The sequence below is a fragment of the Perca fluviatilis genome, chromosome 10 (assembly GCF_010015445.1).
Source record: "Perca fluviatilis chromosome 10, GENO_Pfluv_1.0, whole genome shotgun sequence".
NCBI lineage: Eukaryota > Metazoa > Chordata > Actinopteri > Perciformes > Percidae > Perca > Perca fluviatilis.
The window spans coordinates 24,164,146-24,186,968 of NC_053121.1; the positions used below are offsets into that span (position 1 = coordinate 24,164,146).

Below are 22,823 nucleotides of genomic sequence, written 5' to 3' on the forward strand. Positions count from 1 at the left end.
AAAGTGATGTTGTTGTTTATGGTCTCTCAACTGCTAAATGTCGTCTCTCTGTAGCTTTTGCCAACGTGATGGGTATTGCCAAGGGATTTTATTGACTCACCATCTATGATTCATACGTTACTGTTCAGTCATCCATTTTGTCAAGGGATCATCTCCCGCACTTGATTTCCTCCTCCGGCTACCTCCTGTTGTGATGCTGGCAAAGATAGATACTGGATGTTGTTCTGATAACAGGCATTTAGAGACTACTATTAGATTTGGCGGGCTGGCTGCCTGTGTGTATGTATCTATGTGTGCTTTTTGAATTATCTACATGCACAAGCGCATGTGTGCATACATCACACTGTATGTTCTTATCTTCCACTCGTTCTGCCTCAGCTAGCTGATGGAAAAGTATGTGGCATTAGAGACTGTGTGCTGCTGCTAACCTAGAAACAGGCATCATATGCACCAAGCTGATTGTGTACAGCATAGTATGTATAAAATTACATTATTATTGTAATCGTTTTGAACTGTGTCCTCTTGTTTATTGAATCAACCTTACAATGTGGCTTTAGTTCTGTAAGATCTGCTGCTGTTTAAAAAAATTTGCACTGTCTAAGTCTCCATACACAGCAATCAGTCTCAGGGACTTTTAGCCACCTTCCTAAGGCTTACAACAATATTGGCTATGATTCAACTACAATCCCCCAGGGGACATGAGAACTGCAGGGTCATGCAATTGGTAGACACAACCACACACATTGCTTCCACGTACACACACAGATATTACATTTCAATTTCCATTAGTGGCCCAAACAAAACCATAGCCGGCTGACATCATCTCATTGATGTTTCATAACCGATCCTGAGTGTTAAATAAAGCTGCTGCTTTCTCATATTCCTGCTTAGGGCACCTGAGGAACAAAGAGGACGTGCCAGACTTTGTTATTATCAGAGAGAATCCGCTTCAAGGTCTCGCCAACCATCTACATCTTTTTTTAAATGAATTTTGAAGGGAAGTAAGGGTCAGCTGGTTAGAAGACAAGAGAAATAGGGAGCCTCTATGGCCTGAAGTTTTACAGTCTTGTGTCGGGGGCAATGAGAGCACATCGCTGGTACAGCATTAGTCATTCCGAGCAGGCTGCTGTCTGAACTCTGGCCATTTCACACAGCGTTTGGTGCCTCTGATTGAGATTTCTTCACATTATTACAGCCTTACAGATACACACGCACACACACACACACACACACACATATATACACACACATACAGTACTGTACAGACACCAAGAGTGCAAAAGCCATAGCATGTGAAAGCCCACAGTATGCTTCCCAGCTAAATGATGTAGTTCACATACAGTTCAATTAAGAAGTGACAGATTGTAAAGCAAAGCTTGTGTGAATAAATATATTCACTAGTGTATTAGCTGTGTTCTATTCACTGATATCTGCCAAAGGGTATACAAAGTACCTGCAAGGAAGAGCTAATTTGATCTACTCCCAAACACCTACCGTGCAAGTGAATTGTTATTTTCTAATTGACAGTACAGGTTGAAGAGGAACATATAAACATTTTAATTTTCAGTATAAAGCCCCTGTAATTTGAACCTCACATCACTGCTTATTAGGCTGAGAATGAAAGATAAAATAAAATAAAAGATAGTACAGATAGTACAGATAGCAAAAGAAACAAAAAATGAACCTCTCATTATGTCCTTGTGTTTGTAATGTCCTCAATTTCAGTGACCAATCATAATCACACTGGTGGATATTCTTGTAGTTAATGGTTAAAATGACCTATTTACAAAATGAAATAACTGCATAAATATGTACGTCACACGTGGATGAAGATTCATTGAAATTCCACTTTCTAAGATGATCATAACCTCGTTTTCTCCCACTTTATGACTCTTGCATTTAGCAGTAAAGGTCCAGATTGCAAATAAAGATCTAAGAATGAACATTATTCTGCAGTGCACCGCCTCATCTATTTGTCTCATTATCAAGCAGACAGATCCTCAGCTCCTGAAATTGTTTCAGTTCTATGTTTCAGTGCCATATTTAGCTTTTATTGATGTATGAAATACAATTATGATCCTTACACTTGGGTAGCAAAAATATCTACAGTTATTCTCTCTGTGCGAGAGAAAATATGGCAGGACTGATCAGTAGACAAAGACTTTGAAGTCAGTTGTTAAACAAAAGGTGAGAGGTTAGATGAAAAATGCCAGACGTTGTGTTCATATGCTTCTAATTAGTTTTGGTTTTTTAAAGTAAGATACAGATAGAACTGGTGGTGGCTTAATGAGGAGCAGACTGTTATTGATGTTTAAAAATATATTTGTTTATGTTATTTTCACTGTGACTAAAAACTACATTTACCCTTTTAATAAATGACTCAAATCGTTCTGGTGCTTTAGACACGGGATAAAACACCCAAAAATAAAGCACGTTGATGATCCATGATATCTAAGAGTTCAAGCATATTAAAAGATGTGACATATAACTGTTCCTCGCTGATGGTTAGCTCCTACTAATAAATCTTTGCTTTCACATCTTGAACACAGCCCTCTGTATGATCCATCACATCACGTTCACACCTTACAACCAAGACATGCCATGAGTCTGGCAGCCGGCCATGACTGTATTCTACCCCCCTCCTCTACAGGAACCTTCAGTGACTTATGGCTTCTTGTTCTGTAGTATCCAACCCCCATTCTCAGTGCACACTCTGTCTATCTTCCACACACACCCTCTTACGTATGTGGAGTCTCCATGGTAACGCGTGGTATCACTATGGCACTGGTGGCCTAGCATGCTGCAAGCTGCTGTTATAGTGGATTTACTGTACCAGCACACGCACGTAAGCAGACAGCTAGTAAAATGCTGCCAAAGGGCTGAATGGTTTGAGCAGCAACCCTTTGGGCTTATCAGAGATCATTCCTTTTCCCCCTGATATTTCACTTTATCCCCTCACTCTCTACTGAGAGGTTCAACTAAAAATCCTGCTATTGCAGTTTCCAATGGTATGTTAAGATATGCATTTGCTTGGAGAGTTAATTTCTCGATATAATCAGTGGCACAATCCTAGTATGCAACTTTGCCCTCTATTACACACCATGAGCAAGGTTAACCTCCCCATTTATCCAGTGTTTGCCCTCGGAGGCCACTTTTCTCTATGACTTTAAAAATTAATTAAACCCTGGGTGTTATCATGACAGCCTTGGGTTATTAATGAGAAGAGATAGCTTTAATTGTTTGGTTATATTTATGATACAAAGGTCAACACAGTGCTCAACCTTGGAAGCACACAGGCCTATCTCCCACTTTTACTTTGGAGCTCTGCTCTCTAGTGGCCAGAAATGACAAGAGCAGCAGGGTGCTGGGACCTTCTGGATCTGTGTGAAGTCATGTGGTCCCTGCACAGTTAGGGATGTTTGCAGCCTGAGTGGTGCTTTCGTAGGACTATGTCTGATCAGTTTATGTAAGAGTAAACACTAGGTTTTCTATGACAGAAGTTTCTGCAGTACACTTTCTCACAGTTCTGTCTCTTAAACGTACCTTTTAGCAGTAAAGTAGTGTAGTAAATCTAAATTTCATCTTGGACGGTTAATAATGTTATACATTTTAGTATATTGCAAAACAAAACAATTTAGCATGTGTGTTGTAGGTTTGGACTGTTTCCTTTTGTGATACAGAGTTTATTGTACACATCACTATGATTGCATTATGATGGAAGCTAACAGAAGTGTGCCCTTTTAGTTAATCTCAATTATTTTCTCCCTCTCTCACTGTGTGTGTGTGTTTGTGTGTGAGTGCAGTACAGTACAGTGAAGGTGCCCCCGGGAGGCCACAGTAGACTGGCATTCTGGGGCACTACAGTAATTAATGTGCCCATGGCACATTGCTACACAAGCAACCAAAGTACACACACACACACACACACACACTCACTCACATAGACAAGGAGGCAGTTTTTGTGTATGTGTGTGTGTGTGTTTGTGAATGAATGTCCTTGTGTCTTTCTTGCTTGTCTTATTTATAGGGTCTACAGGTGTAGGTTATAGAGGTCACTTGTGTCTGTATGTTTTGAGACAGATTTTATTTTGCGACAGCATAGTTCATGAATGCAGCGCTCATCAGTGGCCAACTTTCACTTGCAAATTAGCACACTTTAAGTCTGTGGTAGATGTCAGGTGAGTCAAATATAGCAGGCAGATAGCTATAGTCCTCTTTTGTCTTTTTGCAAGACAAAAGGGGACTAGAGCTATATTTTCTTCAGAGACTTCTGAATACAAAGTAATACAGACGAAATTAGGAAAAAACTAATTTCTATGATTTATACTATTTTTGTTTTAACACCATGTCTATTTAAAAAATAAAACGTCTCTATCCTGTACTTATCTCACCATTTCCACGTGTGCCAGGTTATGCTATTTTGTATTGTTGTCTCCTCCATCATTGCTTGGCTTCTGCTAAAATAAAGGCCTGACAGAGTGACAGACCTTATCAGGCCTATACACATTTGCACTTTTTTAGTATCATCTTAGGTGTTTGATTAGTGTCGCTGTTGTACAATGCAGCCTAACTTTCGTCGCCTCTTTCTGTCCTCCTAACTGTCAGTGATAACGCCAGCCATCCTCCTGAAGAGCCACCCTGTCTGTCTGAGTGATGGCCCAGGTTTATCAGTAGTGGGATGACTGAAGCAAAACCTGGGATTTGCTTCTGGTAGTATTGAGTCTGTCTGTGTTTGCTCATGGCAGAATTAGAGGTATCAGATCGTACAAGGCAGTGATACTATATGCTGCAGTGTAAATCAGGTTGGAGTATAGAGGTTTATTGTGCACTTTTTTAGTAGGAAAGATCACATTTGACAAGGACTTACAGTGTATTGCACATATACAGTAATATTGAGAACCTACTTTACTTATAAACTACTTATTTATGTTATGTATGTGAAAGATATACAGCTCTACTGAAACTGTAGCACTAGACTGTTTTTGCTGTGTAAAACGTTTCCTGTGAGCTCAACACAGAGATGGAAGGGAATGAGGAAATTGTGCAGTATTGATTATAACAGCACTAAAACATTACAACATTCTTGGCTGAACCAACTAACAGTGTTACATTGTTTAGGTTATCACTGGCTAAAGGAAAGGAAAAAAATGTAGTTATGCTTCACAAAGAGAAACATATGCTTATTCTTAGACTGCTTTCTTATCAATGAAAATGTTTTATTGTGTATTGCGGTATTGCTTGAGTTAATAGCTTTGGTTTCTCTATGTTTTATGAAAGCCTATCTTTGTAAGCATCCTATTTCTAATTACAGTGAAGATTGCCCCTATAGATATAATTGTGACTATATATTAAGGTACCGGCTGTTCTTGAAATAATGATGATTTTATAAAGCCCAGTTCAACATTGGGCAATCATCTTTTATGTGTGGGGTTAAAGATTAAATTCCCTCTATGCCATTAAGCAGAATATCAATGACTGTAAAACAATATAAGAAAAAATCACTTATAAAAAAAAAGGAAAACAAATGCTTTCATCTCTACAGCATGCCTCATGTAATTTGAGCCACATCCCTTGTAAATCAATATATTAGTATTGGCCCATGAATTATTTATGTTGCTATCTAGTTTTAGTACATAATCACAAAAATAGCTTTTGTCCACATTGCTGTCTGGTCAGCATCTTGCGTTTTAAGATAATTGCAGATAGGTATTTGTAATTGTAAATAAATAGTAGTTGTGAATTATGGTAATTTATAGATAAATCCTGGAACTACTTCATGAGTAGTGGCGATTTTTACTGGACATTTTCTGACTATGAGCTACATTAAATCATGAAACACATTTGCATGTTAAAGTGATGTTCGTCAAGATCAAAAAGTCAGCAGCTAATTTCATGTGAACAGACCAAATTGTGATTCCATTATTAATGTAAGTCCTGGTGCTCTGTGTAAAGAGGTACACGTTTAATAAATGACTTGAGTTTTGTTGTTTTAGGTGGATATTTCCTTTAGGGTGAATCTACTGCTCTTGATAGCCTGTCCACTTGCTCCATCTAGTGTTCAAAGCTGCTCATAGTCAGTGGGCACCAAAGTCCACTTACACTAAGTACTAAGTGTAAGGCTCATTATATCTTGTTCATTGTTTAGTCTTTCATTACATACAGGGAATCAATAAATCTACTTTCACTTCTGTAATCACATCTATAAAGAGATACTCTACATTTAAAGTCCTGGTAAAGCAACAATAAATATGTATTCTTAGTTTTCACACCACAGAAACCCAAACCACCCAAATTTAAATGATTATAAAATCGCCAAGTATGTAAAATTAGGTTTCAAAATCGTACAAAATAAGCAGTATTGTGCCTTAATTGGATTGATATGAAATAGAGCTGTACAAGCCAAGAGACCACACTTCATGCATTGCATTGATCATTTATGCCCTGATGCTGGAAAACAACATGCCATATTTGGTCAATCTCAGTATTAGGCCGATTTGTGAACAAAAGAAAGTCCTCTACAGTTTCGCAGAACAGAGGATTGTCTTTGTGAAAACACTTTGCCTATAATGCATGTTGTCTTAGTTGATTGTACATCGATATTTTTCAGTCCAAAGTGGACAGGCCTGTATAACCGGTTTAGTCAACGCATTATCGGATCATTTTACATCGTTTTTTTGTAATATGAGAGCAAAGTCTTCCCTGCCCCAAGAAGGAAGTACAATCTCAGCCTGCATTTTCGATCACTTTTCTTCAATCCGACCAATGCGCAGCAATACAGTAAACACACGCCCGCGTTAGCCGGATCAACAAGACCTCTAAATGAATGTTTAATGAGCATTTTAGAAGTCATAATGGCATGTCGCTAATGTCCTGTAACGATCTTCCTGTTGGTGGCCACGCCTCGATGCTTTCTCTCCCACTACGCCTCTGACAGTTGTCTGACAGTGGATTGAACTTCTGAATGTAGACTTCTCGCTTTCACTCCACTACCCAAACGCTGCAAGTATCCGAGTCACTGCTTTGGCATCGCTGTAGAGAATCATGACTTTTCCATTGAGAAAATCAGTTTCAGGTAGGCTGCTGTTTTGTTTTAAAATTTACTGCACTTTTTTTTTTTTTGCCTTTTTTAATCTTCAAAATAGGTTTAAGTGTGGTTGAGACAAAGCTTATAAAGTTATCTTGAGTAAAATGTTGTATATGGTTTTTAGATATGTTAGTTATAGTTTTAGTAGTATTTTATTCTATTGATAAGTGGCGTTTTTCTTTGTAGGCTACTGTAGTAGTTAACCGCCTTGGAGCTGTCCGTGGTGCTGAAGTGGAGATGCCTTAAACGATAAACAGTTGGAGCACTTTACAGTATATCTGCTCTGGAGTTTTGGCGCTGTTCGATTAGAGCTTTTGTGTTTATTCAGAACACGGGTATGAGATATATATTTTAGTTGTAATGTTTAGTTTTAGAGAGTTGTTCTATTTACTTCTATTTCACTTCTAGTTCTGTTTTCTTAAGATTAAGCCACGTGAAATGCTAAATCTTGAGTTGTGTTATTGGCACCTAATTAATCAGAGGAAAGAAAATACAACGTCTACGACAGTTTTGGTTGAGGACTGCAGATGGCACCACTGGTTAGGCTGCCAATCCAGGACTGAGGGGAAGCAAGCGAGAATTGAGGCCGGCAGTCAGGGGTGGAAATGTCAGCGACGTCAGTGTCAGGACACACATAATGTAGCACTGTTTTCAGATGGCATTTTTATGATCTAAATTCATAATTTACCAGTGGTAACCAATTGAAAGACTATATGAGGATAGACGCCTTAAAGGTGGAATGCCATGGATATTCAGCTTCTCTATAGTGTAATTATATGGGAATTTGTGATGCCATATAATCCACCGATTTAAGGCTGTTTCTGTTATTTCATCCTATCCTATTACTGCTTATTCCACTATATTCTTGCATTAACATCACTGCTGACGTCTGATGATGGCTACCTGCTGTTTTATCCCTCGCAGTTATCTGCACGCTAAAGCGGGAAATCACATTTTTTATTATTAGGCTATAGTTAATCTTTTTACGGCCCGTAGTCCAGGTTGTATGTCTAATGTATATTGTTTCCTAGCCCTCCTTCCCTTCCCCCTAAGTGGCTTTTTCACTTGTCAGGCCGCCATTGCGAATAAGAACCTGTTCTTAATGACTTGCCTGTAAAATAAAGATGGAATAAAAAAATAAAAAAAGGTTGGACGCTCGCCATCACACAAGTTAGAAACATGGGATTTATTTGTTGAAGTTCGTCGCAGCCTAAGCGACCCAGCTGTATCAGTAGTTTTTTTTCAGTGACTTTGTATCTAATAAAAAAAATCGAAAATCTGTGGCATTCACTCCTCTCACGCTCTTGTTTTTCTCCTCTTTGCCAACTCCCAGCCCCCACGGAATACGCCCCTTTCTCTTGATAAATAACATGAATTATCCCATATGACGGCATATAGGGATATTTTCTTAACTGTGCACATTGACTGGGTTTGTGTCTCACTAGTTAAACTTGCTGTCGTCTCCCTCCTCCCCACTGCTCATCCTCCAGCTTGTCGGTGTGATGCTCTGAGCAGCACAGTCTTTGCTTTGCGCTGTGCTCGGATACTGCATACAGAATGATGCGCCTGCTGTTGTCTTGCTTTGCCTCGCTTCAACAAAAGAGAGAAAAACAAATGGAATATATTTAGTGATTGGTTCCCAGCCTCTGCGTTTACCTTTCTAAAACGCTGTGTAAGTCTATGACAGCTTCACTGAGGGATTAAAGAACCCAGATAAAGAGCACTGCAAACACTCCCGGTGTCTGCAAACAGGTGTTTCCATCCTTTGGCGTCGCATTGAGGTTCATTCACGACTCTTTGCCTACCCGCATGTGTGCGGCCATGTAGTTTAGTGGGATGATGCTAAACCGCTTACGAGACTGGGTTTGTGCGTGTTTGTTGTGATGCAGAGAAAATAATGGAGTTGGAGGAACATGCAACGTGCTTTGGTGAAAGTCTTTGTACAGCTTCACAGTGGAACGTGTGTGTTTTTTTTTTTTTAAGTTTCACTTTTTTCTCGGAGATACAACGGACAATTCCTGAATAACGCCCACATTCACGAGAAAAGTATTCATTCGGACATTATCTAACTGGCTTTACTGCACTACTGGGACTATTTTATTGTCTACTCTTCATAGTCCACTTGGCAAATTCTTCATTTAACGAATCGTCGTAGTTGCCTTAGTTTGTTACCAGTGCGCCTGGACGTTTAACTTCGGAATCCAGTTTTCTGGGTGATTGTTTTTACGCTTCTTCGGAAGTTTTTTCTTTTTACAAAACGCAGCCAAACTGGCCATGGCTGCAGCGATTGCCAGCTCCCTCATAAGGCAGAAAAGGCAGGCGAGGGAGCGGGAGAAGTCTAATGCCTGCCGCTGCGTTAGCAGCCCCAGTAAAGCCAAAGGAAGCTGTGAAAAACCCAGTCGACTGAACGTTTTCTCCCGGGTCAAACTCTTTGGCTCAAAGAAGAGGCGAAGAAGACGACCAGGTCTGTTGTGCAATTTTGTCAGGCTATTATACTCAGGACACTTTATCTATTGGAGGATGCCATTATATTTCATAAATCATCCAAACAACATAGAACATACTGAGTACTGCTCTATTGCTATGCAAATAAAAAAAAAAATTAATGACTCTGCCAAAGTTGGTGGGAGAATAACGGGGCTCCCTTATGAAGTTTGTCCACAGAGAAGTCACCTTTGGCATCTCAGACTGCTGAGGGATATATTAAACTACTTCATCCTTCCTTAATCCTTCATTTATTCAGGCAACACTGGACAAGATATACATAAGTGCTTATTAAGTCAATTTTGGAAATCACTTCACTGTCACTTATGGGTCATTGTTCACTGTTCAGATTATGTAAATTGGATAATAACTTCATCACATGTAATTAATAAAAAATTCTGTATTATGAGTTTCCAAATGGATTAATACTATACATGGATGCTACCTTTGGGTCATAATTTAGATATAAGAGAGACACATGTTTATTTAGATTTAAATATGCAGGTGTCTGCAAGCAGCCCTTATAATTAGCTCAAAAGTTATATTTTCCTACTGTTGGCCAAGTTCTTTGTCGCTGATATGTATCCAATTAAAACAATACTTGTCAGATAAAACAAAATAAGTGGGACCTGATTGTCATAACTTAGCTTTTATAAATATACGTACACTTATTATATATATATAATAAGGACATGTGGCTCTTAAAGCACTCTTATTGCAGTGACAGAAGTGTGTCTGTAGCACCCGCTCTCTTAGTGCAGAAGTGACCACGGCTGCATACCTGATCTGATCATATCTTACTCCGGCCAAAAGCTCACCTTAGTTCTTACAGATTCTTTGTGTGTGTGGAAATGATGACGACGAAGATTCAGCTCTGTGTTTTCTCCCAAACTTTATTCAATCTCATCCACATGATTCATTTCCAAGCTGTTTTGTAACCGTATACGATGCACCTGGAGGTTATGGTGCATGTTAAACAGCATAAATATCGTCCAGATGTTGCACCCCTTTCACTTCCAATTTCCATTTCTAAGGAGGAAACAGTGAGCGCCAAGAAGAAGGCGTTGTCTGTGACTTACACCAAACACAAGAACTGGCATCTTTCGGAAAAACAGTGTGGACCGTGTATGTAGTTTGGTGCATTGTCTGGTAATGCAGTGTGCACGTGTCAGTAAATGCTGACATATGTACATTTCTCAATGTATGTCCATGTGTGAAAACCATCCAATGTAGATCTGATGCTTATGTTCAGGCTACAGTTAGGTGTCATAATTCGATAATGAAAAGTGCAACATTTTACAACAGAATAATTACTATATTTCCGGTGTTCACACTGAATAACCCTTCTCTGCAGCAAACATAACCTTAGTTAGTTAAGGAGAGAAAAGGTTCGGAGTGCTTGGAAGTTCAAACAAATAATGAAGGTGCTCTATGGAAGGGAACAAAAGTTAAAAAAGAAGAAAGGTCCAAGGCACTCTTTTGGCAAAAAGTTAAAAAGCCTATATTTTTTTAATGCTATTTCATGGCTACAAGTATTTTATGCACAAACATGCTGTTTGTTTGTGCTGCTACACGTGAGTTGTTCCTCAGCTCTATTTTAGCATGTACTAGTAGTAGTCACTCAAATAAAGGCTTTTTTTTAACTTTTTGCCTTGGACCTTTCTTTTTTTTGTAACCTTTGTAAGGCCAGAAATGGCAGTATTGAAAGGCAAGTGAGATGAAAGGATAGATGAAAGGTGTGGTAAACCACAGTAAAGGACACTCCACCAGGGACAGTAACCAGGGAATGGAGAGCACTTAGCTCTTATCAGATATTATACTGATGCAACACAGTCAGACTGCCCAGCCACTTCAAAAGTAAATTATCTGCCACTTCAAACTATTGTCTTGGGGCTCGTTTCATATGTTGATAGATACACAGTGTGGCTTTTGCCCTTTTGATTAGTAAAACTATTCTATTTTGTCCTTGTTTTAAGTCTCCTACAGTAACAGATATTTAAAAAAATCCAGCTCCGTCTTCACTATGTCAAAAATATGTTAAAATGTTGAGCACTATATTTATCACAAGTAATACATTTGCACGTACATTTCGGTGTAATTTAATTTGAAATGCAATGTACTCAAATTCTAGTATGTACCAGGTTTTTTTTTGTCTTGCATTGTATCTCCACAGCACTGTGTCAGCGCTGCAGTATGTTCTGGCTACACTGCTTATCTATTCTGGGGAAGGGGAAAAAAAACTCTGGCTTGTTTGGATGTCTTTAAACCAATCATAACTGTCCTGGGTGGAGCTAAACCCCGGAAACAGCAACGGTGCCCTTGCAAAATAGTTAGCAGAGATAGTGAATGTGGAGGGACATCCGGGATGTGAGAGACAGGCTTTATCCCAGCAATGCAAATCTGTTGAGCCAGACTGGATTTTTTTGTTTTGTTTAGATGCACATATGCCAAACACGTTATTATGATTTTCTGGAAACCAAGGCAGTCTTTTTAAAAAGATAATTTTTCTGAAATTTGACATATATTGGACGGAAAGCATGGAGAGAGAAAGAGGGGGTGATGTACAAGAAATGTCCTCAGCCATCTTAGATCACTGAGCCAAAACACCCCCCCAAAGCCCCAATTTGCTCTTGTCCACCTGTGGTCTTATTTCTCTAGGGGCTGCCTTTTTTGTCACCTCTGTTCCGCTGTAAAGGAAAGATAGAATAATTTATTGTGGACATAGCAACATTGATCAAACTGTAGTTCTTACCATTTTGCCATAAAATACTATTAACATAAATGTCTGTGTCTGATCTAACAGCACAGCAACAGCACAACAACACAAGAACAAGAGAAATGTTACTTATATTGTTTCAATTCATCAGAAATCTTGCTATTTTGTTTATATACCCCCTGGATATAAAAGTGAAATGACCCTTGTAAAGTGGCTACAGGACTGTACAGGGGACTTTGCATATAGGATATCAGCAAGCACAGAGCGTATATCAGTCCTCTAGTTTCATAAAGTGGGGCAACCACCACTAAGTGGTCAAGCCAATGTGAAAGTATCTTGAATTGCAGCTCTTCTAATGGATACCACATTCTGGCTCCAAAACTATCAAACAACACAGGATTCCCAACTATCTTTTCCACAAGAAGATCATATCTTAATAGTTAAATCAGCTTTTTCTGACATGTTTTTGGTGGCGATCGCTTTCACTTGGTTGACAGAAGTATCAGCCTATTATAGTCAGTCATCGTAATTGTTCCTTTTTGTCCCACCTCAGCTCCACCCAGCCTCCCTACCCTTTAACTAAACGGGATTTTGTGGCTCCAGTTGTTTCCAAAATGGCGTTGAGCTGTAAACTGAAAATGAAGCTTCAAAATGTCCCTTTAGAAGGCTACGGTGACATCTCATTGCTACATTAATGCTTTTCAGTATGTGGTTTCATTCTTGTGTCTTCCTGTCTTTCTGTCCCCTCTGCTTCCACAGAGCCACAGCTGAAGGGGATTGTGACGAAGCTGTACAGTCGACAAGGTTTCCACCTGCAGCTGCAGGCAGATGGAACCATTGATGGAACGAAGGAGGAGGACAATGGTTACAGTAAGATTCACTCTAAGATTGTGTTCCCTTACTGTTTATTATACATCCATTGCCATGCTGTACTGTTGGTCAGAGGGGCCCTTTCACCTCAGCTACTGTCAATTCCATGTACTACAGACAGAACTGCATAAGAAAACAGAGAAAAACATGAACTTCTTCTTTGCCAATGCATTTCCGTGCTGCAGTACTTAGTAGTGGTTAATGTCATCTAATCAGTCATCCTACGTTAACCTTAACACTGATGATTGGCTTTATACTCTCCTACACTGCCTCTGTTGTGAGAGCCAGTTTTGTCTTGTACTATGTTTTGAAGCATCCCTATCATCGCCATTACACCCACCAGCTCTTTGTTTTCCAATAGACAGATTAAAGAGAAGATCAATGAAAGCAGCACAACGACTTTTCTGGTAACAATACAGCAGAAATAGACCACCTTATAATTAGACAGTGCAGTGAACATTCCATGCGTTTAAAGATTAGAACAGTAACGCAGTTGGTGACCTATGTGAAATCCACTTTGCCCCCCATACCAACACAATATTGTTGAGAAAAAGATCTGCATGGCACACTGAAACAGCTGTGATGTAATACTTACTGTATAATCCAGACACTAAGCGGATGTAAACACTTCTGAAACCTCTGAATTACTACCTCTGTATTCAATTACTCCCCTGATGGAGATGGCGTGTGTCTCTTACATATAAATAACAGCTCTGTGCAAGTGGGATGTTGTCATAGCAGAACAACACCTTGGAATTTGTGTGGAATTTGTTTCCTAAATAAAATGATAGCAAATAGATGTGATAAAAATACTACTACTACTACTACTACTACTACTACTACTACTACTTAATACTACACAGAGCAGACAAGCTGCAGCAAGTAGAAACCACGGTAATGAAGTGACAGCATCCTATACACACACGCAATGTTATACTTCTCTTCACACACCATCATGTCTGCATGGACTCACTTTTCTGTTGACTTACATAACAACTGGCCCGCATTGGCACCAAAATAGTTTTTGAAGAGAAAATTAAAGAGTGCTGCTGAATAGGAAAAGGAAAAAGAGTGAAGCTCTTTGCACTGCTCCAAAAATAGCGTTGTTAGGCGCTGGGTGCGCTTGTCTCCATGGTGACGGAGAGCGCAGTCCTCTTGGAGCTACTGGTGTCTTGTGATGGTGGGAGAGGACCTACTCAAATGCACACACACACACACACACACACACACACACACACACACACACACACACACAACACACACACACACACACACACCAAGGAATTGATCTTTGCTACATTAGCTTGCTGAGAAGACAGATTTGGCCATTTGGCTGTGGTAATAAAGAAGTTTGTTATTTCTGTGACATTTTCATTAGAAAACCAAACTCAGAAATACCACATCCAAGTCTCATATATCCCAGTTTAAACCACTGCCTTGTGTTGCATCACAACTGAGCAAACCCACTGGGTATCAAGAGGAAAAAAGACATAGGGCAACTCTAAATCCTTTTCTTCGAAAGATGAAGGGTACGGTTTCAGTGTTCAAGATGCAGTCCATTCTCAGTCTTGTCCTAGATATTATGCTTTCAACCCTCATCTTTTGTAAATAGAAAATACAATTCAAATATGAAAGATTACTAATATGTTCAATTTTCCAATTTATTGTCAGCAAGATTAAAGCTGCTGGTTCACAAAATTAGGCAAACAAAATACATGTATAAGTATTCTGATGTGTATTTTACATTAGATAAGTGCCAATTTAAATGCCATTGACATTTTTTTGTTCAAGTTGACAAGCTTGACTCCTGTTATTAATATATAACTATATTTCTGTGTTTTTGGTTTAATCCTAAAACAAGTTGTCATGTTTCTCACTACTGAACCATTCATTTCCCGTTTGAGCTTCCTGAGCATGCAATAGTCAAAAAGCATTGCCATCCTTCATGCAACAGCACTATACCCATATTTTTCTTTAAGTAACCCAATTTACCTCAACCAAAGAGCCACAGCAGGTAAACAGATCACAGAACTTCTGTGTAATGTTGTCACAACAGCTTACTCTTTAGCTGTCGTTGCTTTCACATTTAGGCTGCTTAAATTGCAGGCATGCTGCTCCCAGAACGAGCAACAGATAGGATAAATGTTTAAAATGTGACTAGTGATTGTTGTAAACAGTCAGGTTAATTGTCGAACTGAATTGGTCATGACTCCTAGGCTGTTAATAGGTGAAACTAAGCACTAAGACAGCCTGCAAGCAATCGTGAAAACTGTCCCTCAGGCCTCCTCACCCTTCTTCTATGTGCCTCCCTGCACGAAAAGGTCTGTGAGTGGGTGGGGGCCCTGTCATCCTCTTCAGTGTGCTCAGGTGTTTCTAGGAGCCAGGAAGTAATTGAGTTTCCCCTCTTGAAAATCTCCATCAGTACACCGACTGGTAATCCTTCTGAAATGAAGTGGACTGCAGATGTGTACGTGTGCAACGTGGTGGAAGTACCATGGGAGAAAACTCAGTAAGCGACGGAGAGTGAGAACGGTGCAATTATAGAAGACAAGAACTGCGGTAGTAAGATATTTCAGGAGAGGAAGAAATCAATCATCAAATCTAAAACTATGCTACATACAAGAACAAAGGATACAACATGTATTTACACAGATGCAAATGTGTTAAATTTATGTCTGTTAAAGTCTGCAAATCGTGACATAGGTAGTGTTTTAATGAGAAATCTCTTCTCACTACTAACATCGACCTCTAGTTCCATATACAGCAAAGCCAAGATGGATCACTGTGAGCAATGGTTGTGGAGAAACTTTGCTGATCTGTAACCTGTAACCATGAATTTCTGTAAAGAAATAGTTAAGCCTCCGCGCTGCAGTATTGAAGATTGCTCCAAAAAAGTTGGTGAGGGCATTTGTTAAAATGAATCAACTACTAAAATGAACTATCTAAATAAAAGTATTGCATGCTCGTTCACTCTTTCTAATTATTTGTTTAGAAAATGCTGGAAGTGATTTATTGTAGTAACTAGTTAAGTAATTATGTACATCTACTACTAATTACTGTATAGTTTATGTTAGGGTTGAGAGATATGCTGTTCAAAGTTCATCCCAGTGCAGCTAAAATTTTAACCCATAATTGCAATATTTATAGTTATAGTTTCTCTGTCTTTGGTTGACAGAGTCTGTGAATACAAATTTGGCAAGCAGATCTATCATTGGTTTGTCAGCTTAATAAATGCACAAGTTTACTGTAAAGTGTGCCTAAAACACTGCAGATATAAAGGTTGTAAACAGTAGGTCCTATCTGTTACAATACATTTACTGGCAGTATGACCTGTACATAGTTGCCAAAGCAGGCATCACCAAAAAAAAAGAACATAGATAAACCATAGAGAGCGGTGTGTCTTTACCTAGGGAGCCATCTTTTGATTGATGTACCGTTACAGGACTGCCTCTATGTAATTGAAAAAAGGGGCAATTTAACTGTGAGCTGAAGGTAGTTAACAAAGTAACTCGACCATGCTGTACCTGATAATATACAGTAATTGAGAATTTAAGATGTACGGAGGACCCTTGACCATGCAGAAAACAGCATCAGTATCAGTTTGGAGGAGTCAGTTTCAGGAGCAATGGACAGGAGTTCTGATTATGTAAAAATACATGAAAAAAATGCTATTGAGTGATATACTACAGGCTAGACTAAAACTTGATATGTTTATGACAGCTGAATGATCAGCTAAGTCACCATTCAATGTGTCTGTCAATCTTAAAGTACTGCTGACAAATAGACTCATGGGATCTTTGTCTGTCCACAAGCCTGACATTCTTTTGTTGTTATTGTTGATATACTCTGACCATTAAATCATTTCAAATATGTCATTGGGGACATGAGAACAGAGTGTAGGTTGAGAACATGGCATTTGAACAAAAAATGATAAAGACAGAGATAGAGAGGGAGAAACAGAGAGAAAGGGAAGACAGAGAACCACAACGCGAGTGGTTTTGGGACTTAAATGCCTTTCCACTGAACCAGACATATGCTGGCAGTGCCTGTTTACAGAGTAAATACATTATGTATTCCTGTGGCTGTTGTTTACAGTGAAAGCCCGGAGAGCAGTGGTAAAGTGATAAAGGCAGATGAAATAGCCCATCAAAAAGTCTCTATAGTGCAATTCGCTCAAAGGAGTCTGCAGATAGGGATCTACTAAGTGGTTGACAAGAGGACCTATAGTAAGGGCACTCTGACTCACATCTTAACTGATGTGAGAATAAAGTTTAATTTCTCCTCTCATGTGTCTGAACTCAAAAGTCCCTATCCTAATGTGAGAATGTATAGGGTTAGGGTTCTTAACACTTGAGATTAATGTTATGATTCTCCTGTGGCTCATTATTTACTGTATTTGGCATCAACAAACATCATATATGGCATCACTGTTTGGCAGTATGTCCAACACTAGTCAAAACAAAAGGCGAGAAGTTTCATTTTTTGGGATAGAAGCACGACTACAGACTTTCAGGTGGATGTACATGTGCTTCCCTCTATTCAGCCCGTGGGTTCCCTGCCAGCATCTTATGAAACATAGGCAGACACACTTGTATACAGTACAGGCTTGACATTAATTAGGTAGAGGTGTACCTCATTGACCAGCTGGGCTGCCGCTGGCTCTCTCTTATCGCACTCATATATGCTGCATCGCAACTGGCCCATAGCGACCGCTGGTAAATGGCATAATAAGATAGCTGCATTGTCAGATAACAGCTGTCATAGATTTATATTTGGTTTGTTTTCATAGTTGATTTCTTTCCAACTTAGAGAATTGTACATATTGTGTTTGCAATACCTAGGCTTAACTTTGCACAGCCTAGGATTTTAGTTCATGTGTGCGAATACACAACATTGTGTAGCTGCTCTGTCATTTAATAATTTCTCTGTTTCTGTCTCTTGTTTCTAATTTTGTTTGCTTTTAAAAACACCCTTGGGAAAGAGTGACTGAGTCCCCAAGCTTATGTCGTACCTCTATTTGTGGTTTGGTTTTGACGACTCACTTTTCCATCCAGACAGAGATACTCTAATAACACTACTAATACACAACACTAATAACAATTATTTTAACCTCTTAATGGTAAATGCTAACAGGCAGAACTCACTCACACTGGACTTGCTCTAAAATTTGGATTTCTCTCAGTAACGTGTCCACTTTTCGGACAGTGGAACATTTTGCCTCTGTCAAGTTTAACTCCATTTCTGGCTAAGTACTAAGTACATATATATATATATATATATATATATATATATATATATATATATATATATATATATATATATATATATATTCATTTACTATGACTACTTATTTTCTATTCTAATAAGTGTATTAATGGAGATGAAAGTACACGCTTTGTTTATCATTTTTCTGTTGTCCGTCTCTTTCCAGCCATGTTCAACCTTATTCCAGTGGGGCTGCGAGTGGTGGCCATCCAGGGGGTGCAGACCAAACTCTATCTGGCTATGAACAATGAGGGCTACCTATACACATCAGTAAGTGTCTAACTTAATGTATGTGCGTGTGTGAGTGTTTGCATGCATGTGTGTATATTGGATGGGGTCCTGGTTTTTATCCTAGTTGCTGACCTTCGAGTCTAGCTGTATGCAGAGAGAATGTTAGGTCAACATCTGAGTTACTATGGTGACATGAGTGATTGGAAGGAACACAACAAAAACATGCAAGAGAGAAAATACTTTTTAAAAAAAATAGCAGTGATTTGGCTTAAAGTGATTATATTTTAGGCAGATTTTATTTATATTCTTTGCGAATATAGGTAACTCACTATCACCGTGCCCTCTCAAACACAACATCATCCTATGTCTGATGATAGAGCAACATCATTTTCTGATATAATTCAGTGTCAATAAAAAGTTCAAGGATAGTGTAAGCAGGCGGAGCAGTGACAAATCCGATGGTGGCAGCTGGCTCTTAATCTTTGATTAAATGTGCAAGGTTATGAATAATTCAGTTGCAGGCCGAAAAACGTTCCTGTTCGTCATCCTCCAAAATGCCACCATCGTATTGTGTGGCAGGTGTCACTGAGAAGACTGACAGGCTGGTTGGATGTGCACCCAGAGGGCGAGCAGACACACATGTTCACCATTTAAAGAAAATCCTCATAGTCAAATTAGTAAAGACTGTTCTGTATGGTAAAGGTCTCAGTAGGCAGACACAATGGTGATTGATGGAAACAAGCTAAGAAACAGCAAGAAAACCTAATGATCGTGTAGCTTTTTACTCTGCAGCTGCTGCTGACAAATGATCTGTTAAATAGATAGACAGTAATGTGATGAAGGAAGAAGGAAAACCGGCTTTCTGGCTCCTCTCTCTCTCCCCTGACTTCACTCTTCTCTTACTTTTCACTCAAACAAATGCATTGATAAACAAGGCTAATGTGATAGCTCTCACTAAGCACTAAGCCTTAGTTCAGTCACACTAACGTCAAGGATTTGTAGATGGTTATGCATTAAGATTTGGTGAAAGAGGCTATGCTCTTTGAGGAAGCTCTCAAGGAATCCAATAAGCAATTATTATACTGCTGAAAGGACTAACACCCTAAATAACACACACATGACCATTAGATCTCAGCAAAGACAACAAAACCAAAAGGTTCTACACATACTAAACAGGGGATTGTGGTATTGGTGACAGCTACAACAGCAAGCAGCATTATAAAGATATCAGTAAAATAATAGTGAGAACTGTCATCGGCAGTACGATTGGATTGAACCTGGGGTCTGTTTCAGAAAGCAGGTTTAGTGAAAACATTGAGTTTGTTAACCCTGAGATGAGGGAAACTCTGGGTTTTCTGTTTCAGAAAGGGAGGTAAATCAAACTTGAGAGAGAGGGGTAACTTCAGCCCGTTTCAGAAAGAGAGGTAACTTAACCTCTAACCTGGTTGGGAGCAGCTTTTCTTCAATAAACCTTGAGTTTCTCTCAGTCTCCTCCCTCTGACACAGCGCTCTTTAATTTCCTCATTCATTAATTCAGTCTGTATCAGGCGCATTTTAGCGCAGTTTGTTATCTGCATGAATAAAAGACCAGGGTTGGTTTATTAACTGTGTTAGGCAGACTATGAAACATTCTTTTTCTGAAAATATGGCATTTCCTTTTGTCGATGATAAAGAAGATGTATTACTTCGCAGGGAGTTAAACATATGTCGGGAGATGATATTGATGCCCCGACTATTGATGCATTTTAATTTCCAGATACTAGCCTACCTATTTGAGCGGTATGGTTTTTCTTCCCAGTCTATCAGTTATGTAGCCTACATAACCTTATCCGTCCTCATATCACTAACGTCACCCATCGGGGACATGCTCTTACATCCGAGCAGATTATTTGTGTCACATTACGTTATTTTGCAAACGGCAGTTTTCTTTACAACATTGGTGATGCAGAGCACATTAGTAAAGCCGTCAGAAGAATGTGACTCGCTCTGAAACATTTTTTAAACGTTTCTGTAGTGTTCCCTGGACACAAACCAGTAAGAGCCATTAAAAAGGAGTTCCACAGTATTGCAGGTGAATGATGTAAAACCCTTTGAAATAAAAGATTATGAATTATAATTCTGTTAATGACATGGTGCTGCAGCCTCAGAATGGGATTAGTAGGCCTAGGACTTTTTTGCCCACAGGATTGCACCTAAATGAAATAGATTATAGGTTCAATACCATTATACTTATGATTAAGTATGAAATTAATACACTATATTGGAACTTACGCATTTACTCCTGCAGCAATTTTCTCCCACAAAAATTCTCTCTCTTTTGCAACAGCCGCTGTGTTGCTTTTTTAACGAAATATATGTTCAAACTCGCTGTATGTGCACATGAGTATTTCCGTTTGTGGTTGTTACCATGGTGAATCGTGGTATCATGGCTCCATTCATGTTGCCTTTTTATAGTGGTGGTGCACCCGCTTAACTCTGAATGAACCTACTCTGTGTTGATTGAATTAACTCAAATCAGCTGTTCTGGAACCGAAAATTCTGTTTCCCATCTCAGGGTAAATCAACTCAGAGTTCAGGGTTAGACTCAGACTTTGTTAAACCTTCTTCCTAAAACGGCCCCAGAAAGCTGGTAGCAGATTAACTGAGGTATGCGCCACTAATAGTGAAGCGGTTAACTTAAAGTTCTTTGCATGGACAAACACAATGCTATTTAATTGCAATTAAAACAATGTAAATACATAGATTTCGTCAATAATATATGTAATGAAAAGACTGCAATCACCCAGTGTTATGTGCACAATCACTGTATTAAATCACTTCAAGTCAATTAATCATTATAATAATACAGTATTTATTTTTCAATAAACCAAACCTGGAGTGACTATGCCAATACCCTCTGGTCCAATGTGGCATAGACAGAGTTGCAGACCTCTAACTGAATCTCTACAGATTTGAGAGTATTGTTCTGTTGTTCTTGCTGTGCTCTGACCTCTCATTAGAAGAATGAAGCTGTTAATATTTCTGCAAAGGATAAATAGTCTTCCATTTATAATTGTTCTGTCAAATATAGGGCTCTGCAAGCGGCAATTCACAGGTTCAAACCCTTTTTTCGGCTTCTCAAAGCGCTTTCACTTGTTACAGGTACCTTTCACTCACATTCACAAACTTTGAGATCAGACTGCAGGGCCTAGGATCAAACCACATACCTTCTGATTATTAGGTAAACACTCTACAGCAGGCTTCAGATGATTTAATTCTTTATAGAAAAAGTGGTGAAAATCACCACACACCTGTTTCATCCCTACAATAGATGCAGCAAGTCCCGTGATTTCGCCCCCTTTATTGGATTTTAATGAAACTCTGTACATACATTCAAGTCATGGTGTTAAATGTCTCCATCAATTTTAGACAGGATTGCTAAGGCAGAACTTGAGTTATAGGCAATTCTCTGCTAGCCCCGCCCTTTAGGAAGTTCTTTGATTAATGGCGGCCATGTTTTATGATGGATTTTGCTCATTTATTGTAGAAATATGTATCTCAGTCCCGCAAGGCCATCTACCAATTTTGGTCTTGATAGAACCAAAATTGACAAAGTGCAGTTCATTTAACTATTTTTCACATTATGCAAATTAGCTAAATACCATCATCGCGGATGTTCAATGTTCAAAAGACACTTTTTATAGAGCACATTGAGCTGGACTTGTGTGAGGAATTTCATGTCAATCAGACTAAACGTGTGAGGCGCGTGGCCTTCAAAACTTTTGGCCTAAGTTATAACACCACCATCAGGCCGAATTGCATCATATTCTTTGGGGAGCATGAGCACATCAGCATCAGTTATGATGACAATTTGCATGTCTCTAGCTCGTTCCAGCCCCCAGTAACTTGAGAAAATGCATAATTTAGCATATAATGCAAAATAGGCCACGCCCACATTTACCAATCAATATGACACTTCAGATTCTGATTACTACTCGCTCCCAGACCATGTGTACCTATTTTGGTGAAATTCCGTCTACAGGGTTTTGCGGTACAAACTTGTGGTATTTTTGGCGCCCCCTATGGGTTAAACTCATAATCCTTGGGTGAGCCTATTCCTCATGACGCACTGAAGATACAAATTTTATGATGATTGGTCAAACCATTAGTTGGCGTAATTCTTTAATTGATGGC

At 39.1% G+C, this 22,823-nt stretch overlaps 1 protein-coding gene across 6 annotated transcripts in view; it reads left to right on the forward strand.

Annotated features, from left to right (window-relative positions):
- Window positions 1-22,823, forward strand: part of fgf13a (fibroblast growth factor 13a) — a 99,305-nt gene that overhangs the window by 61,957 nt on the left and 14,525 nt on the right. For 4 of the 6 annotated variants that reach the window (XM_039813552.1, XM_039813551.1, XM_039813554.1 and 1 more), the window contains 2 exons: window positions 13,044-13,154; window positions 18,586-18,689. In XM_039813552.1, the coding sequence (XP_039669486.1) occupies window positions 13,044-13,154; window positions 18,586-18,689 (215 nt within the window). Of the gene's footprint in view, window positions 1-6,815; window positions 7,073-8,322; window positions 9,549-13,043; window positions 13,155-18,585; window positions 18,690-22,823 lie in introns of those variants that run through there. The other 2 variants (XM_039813555.1, XM_039813553.1) reach the window with 2 other exon arrangements.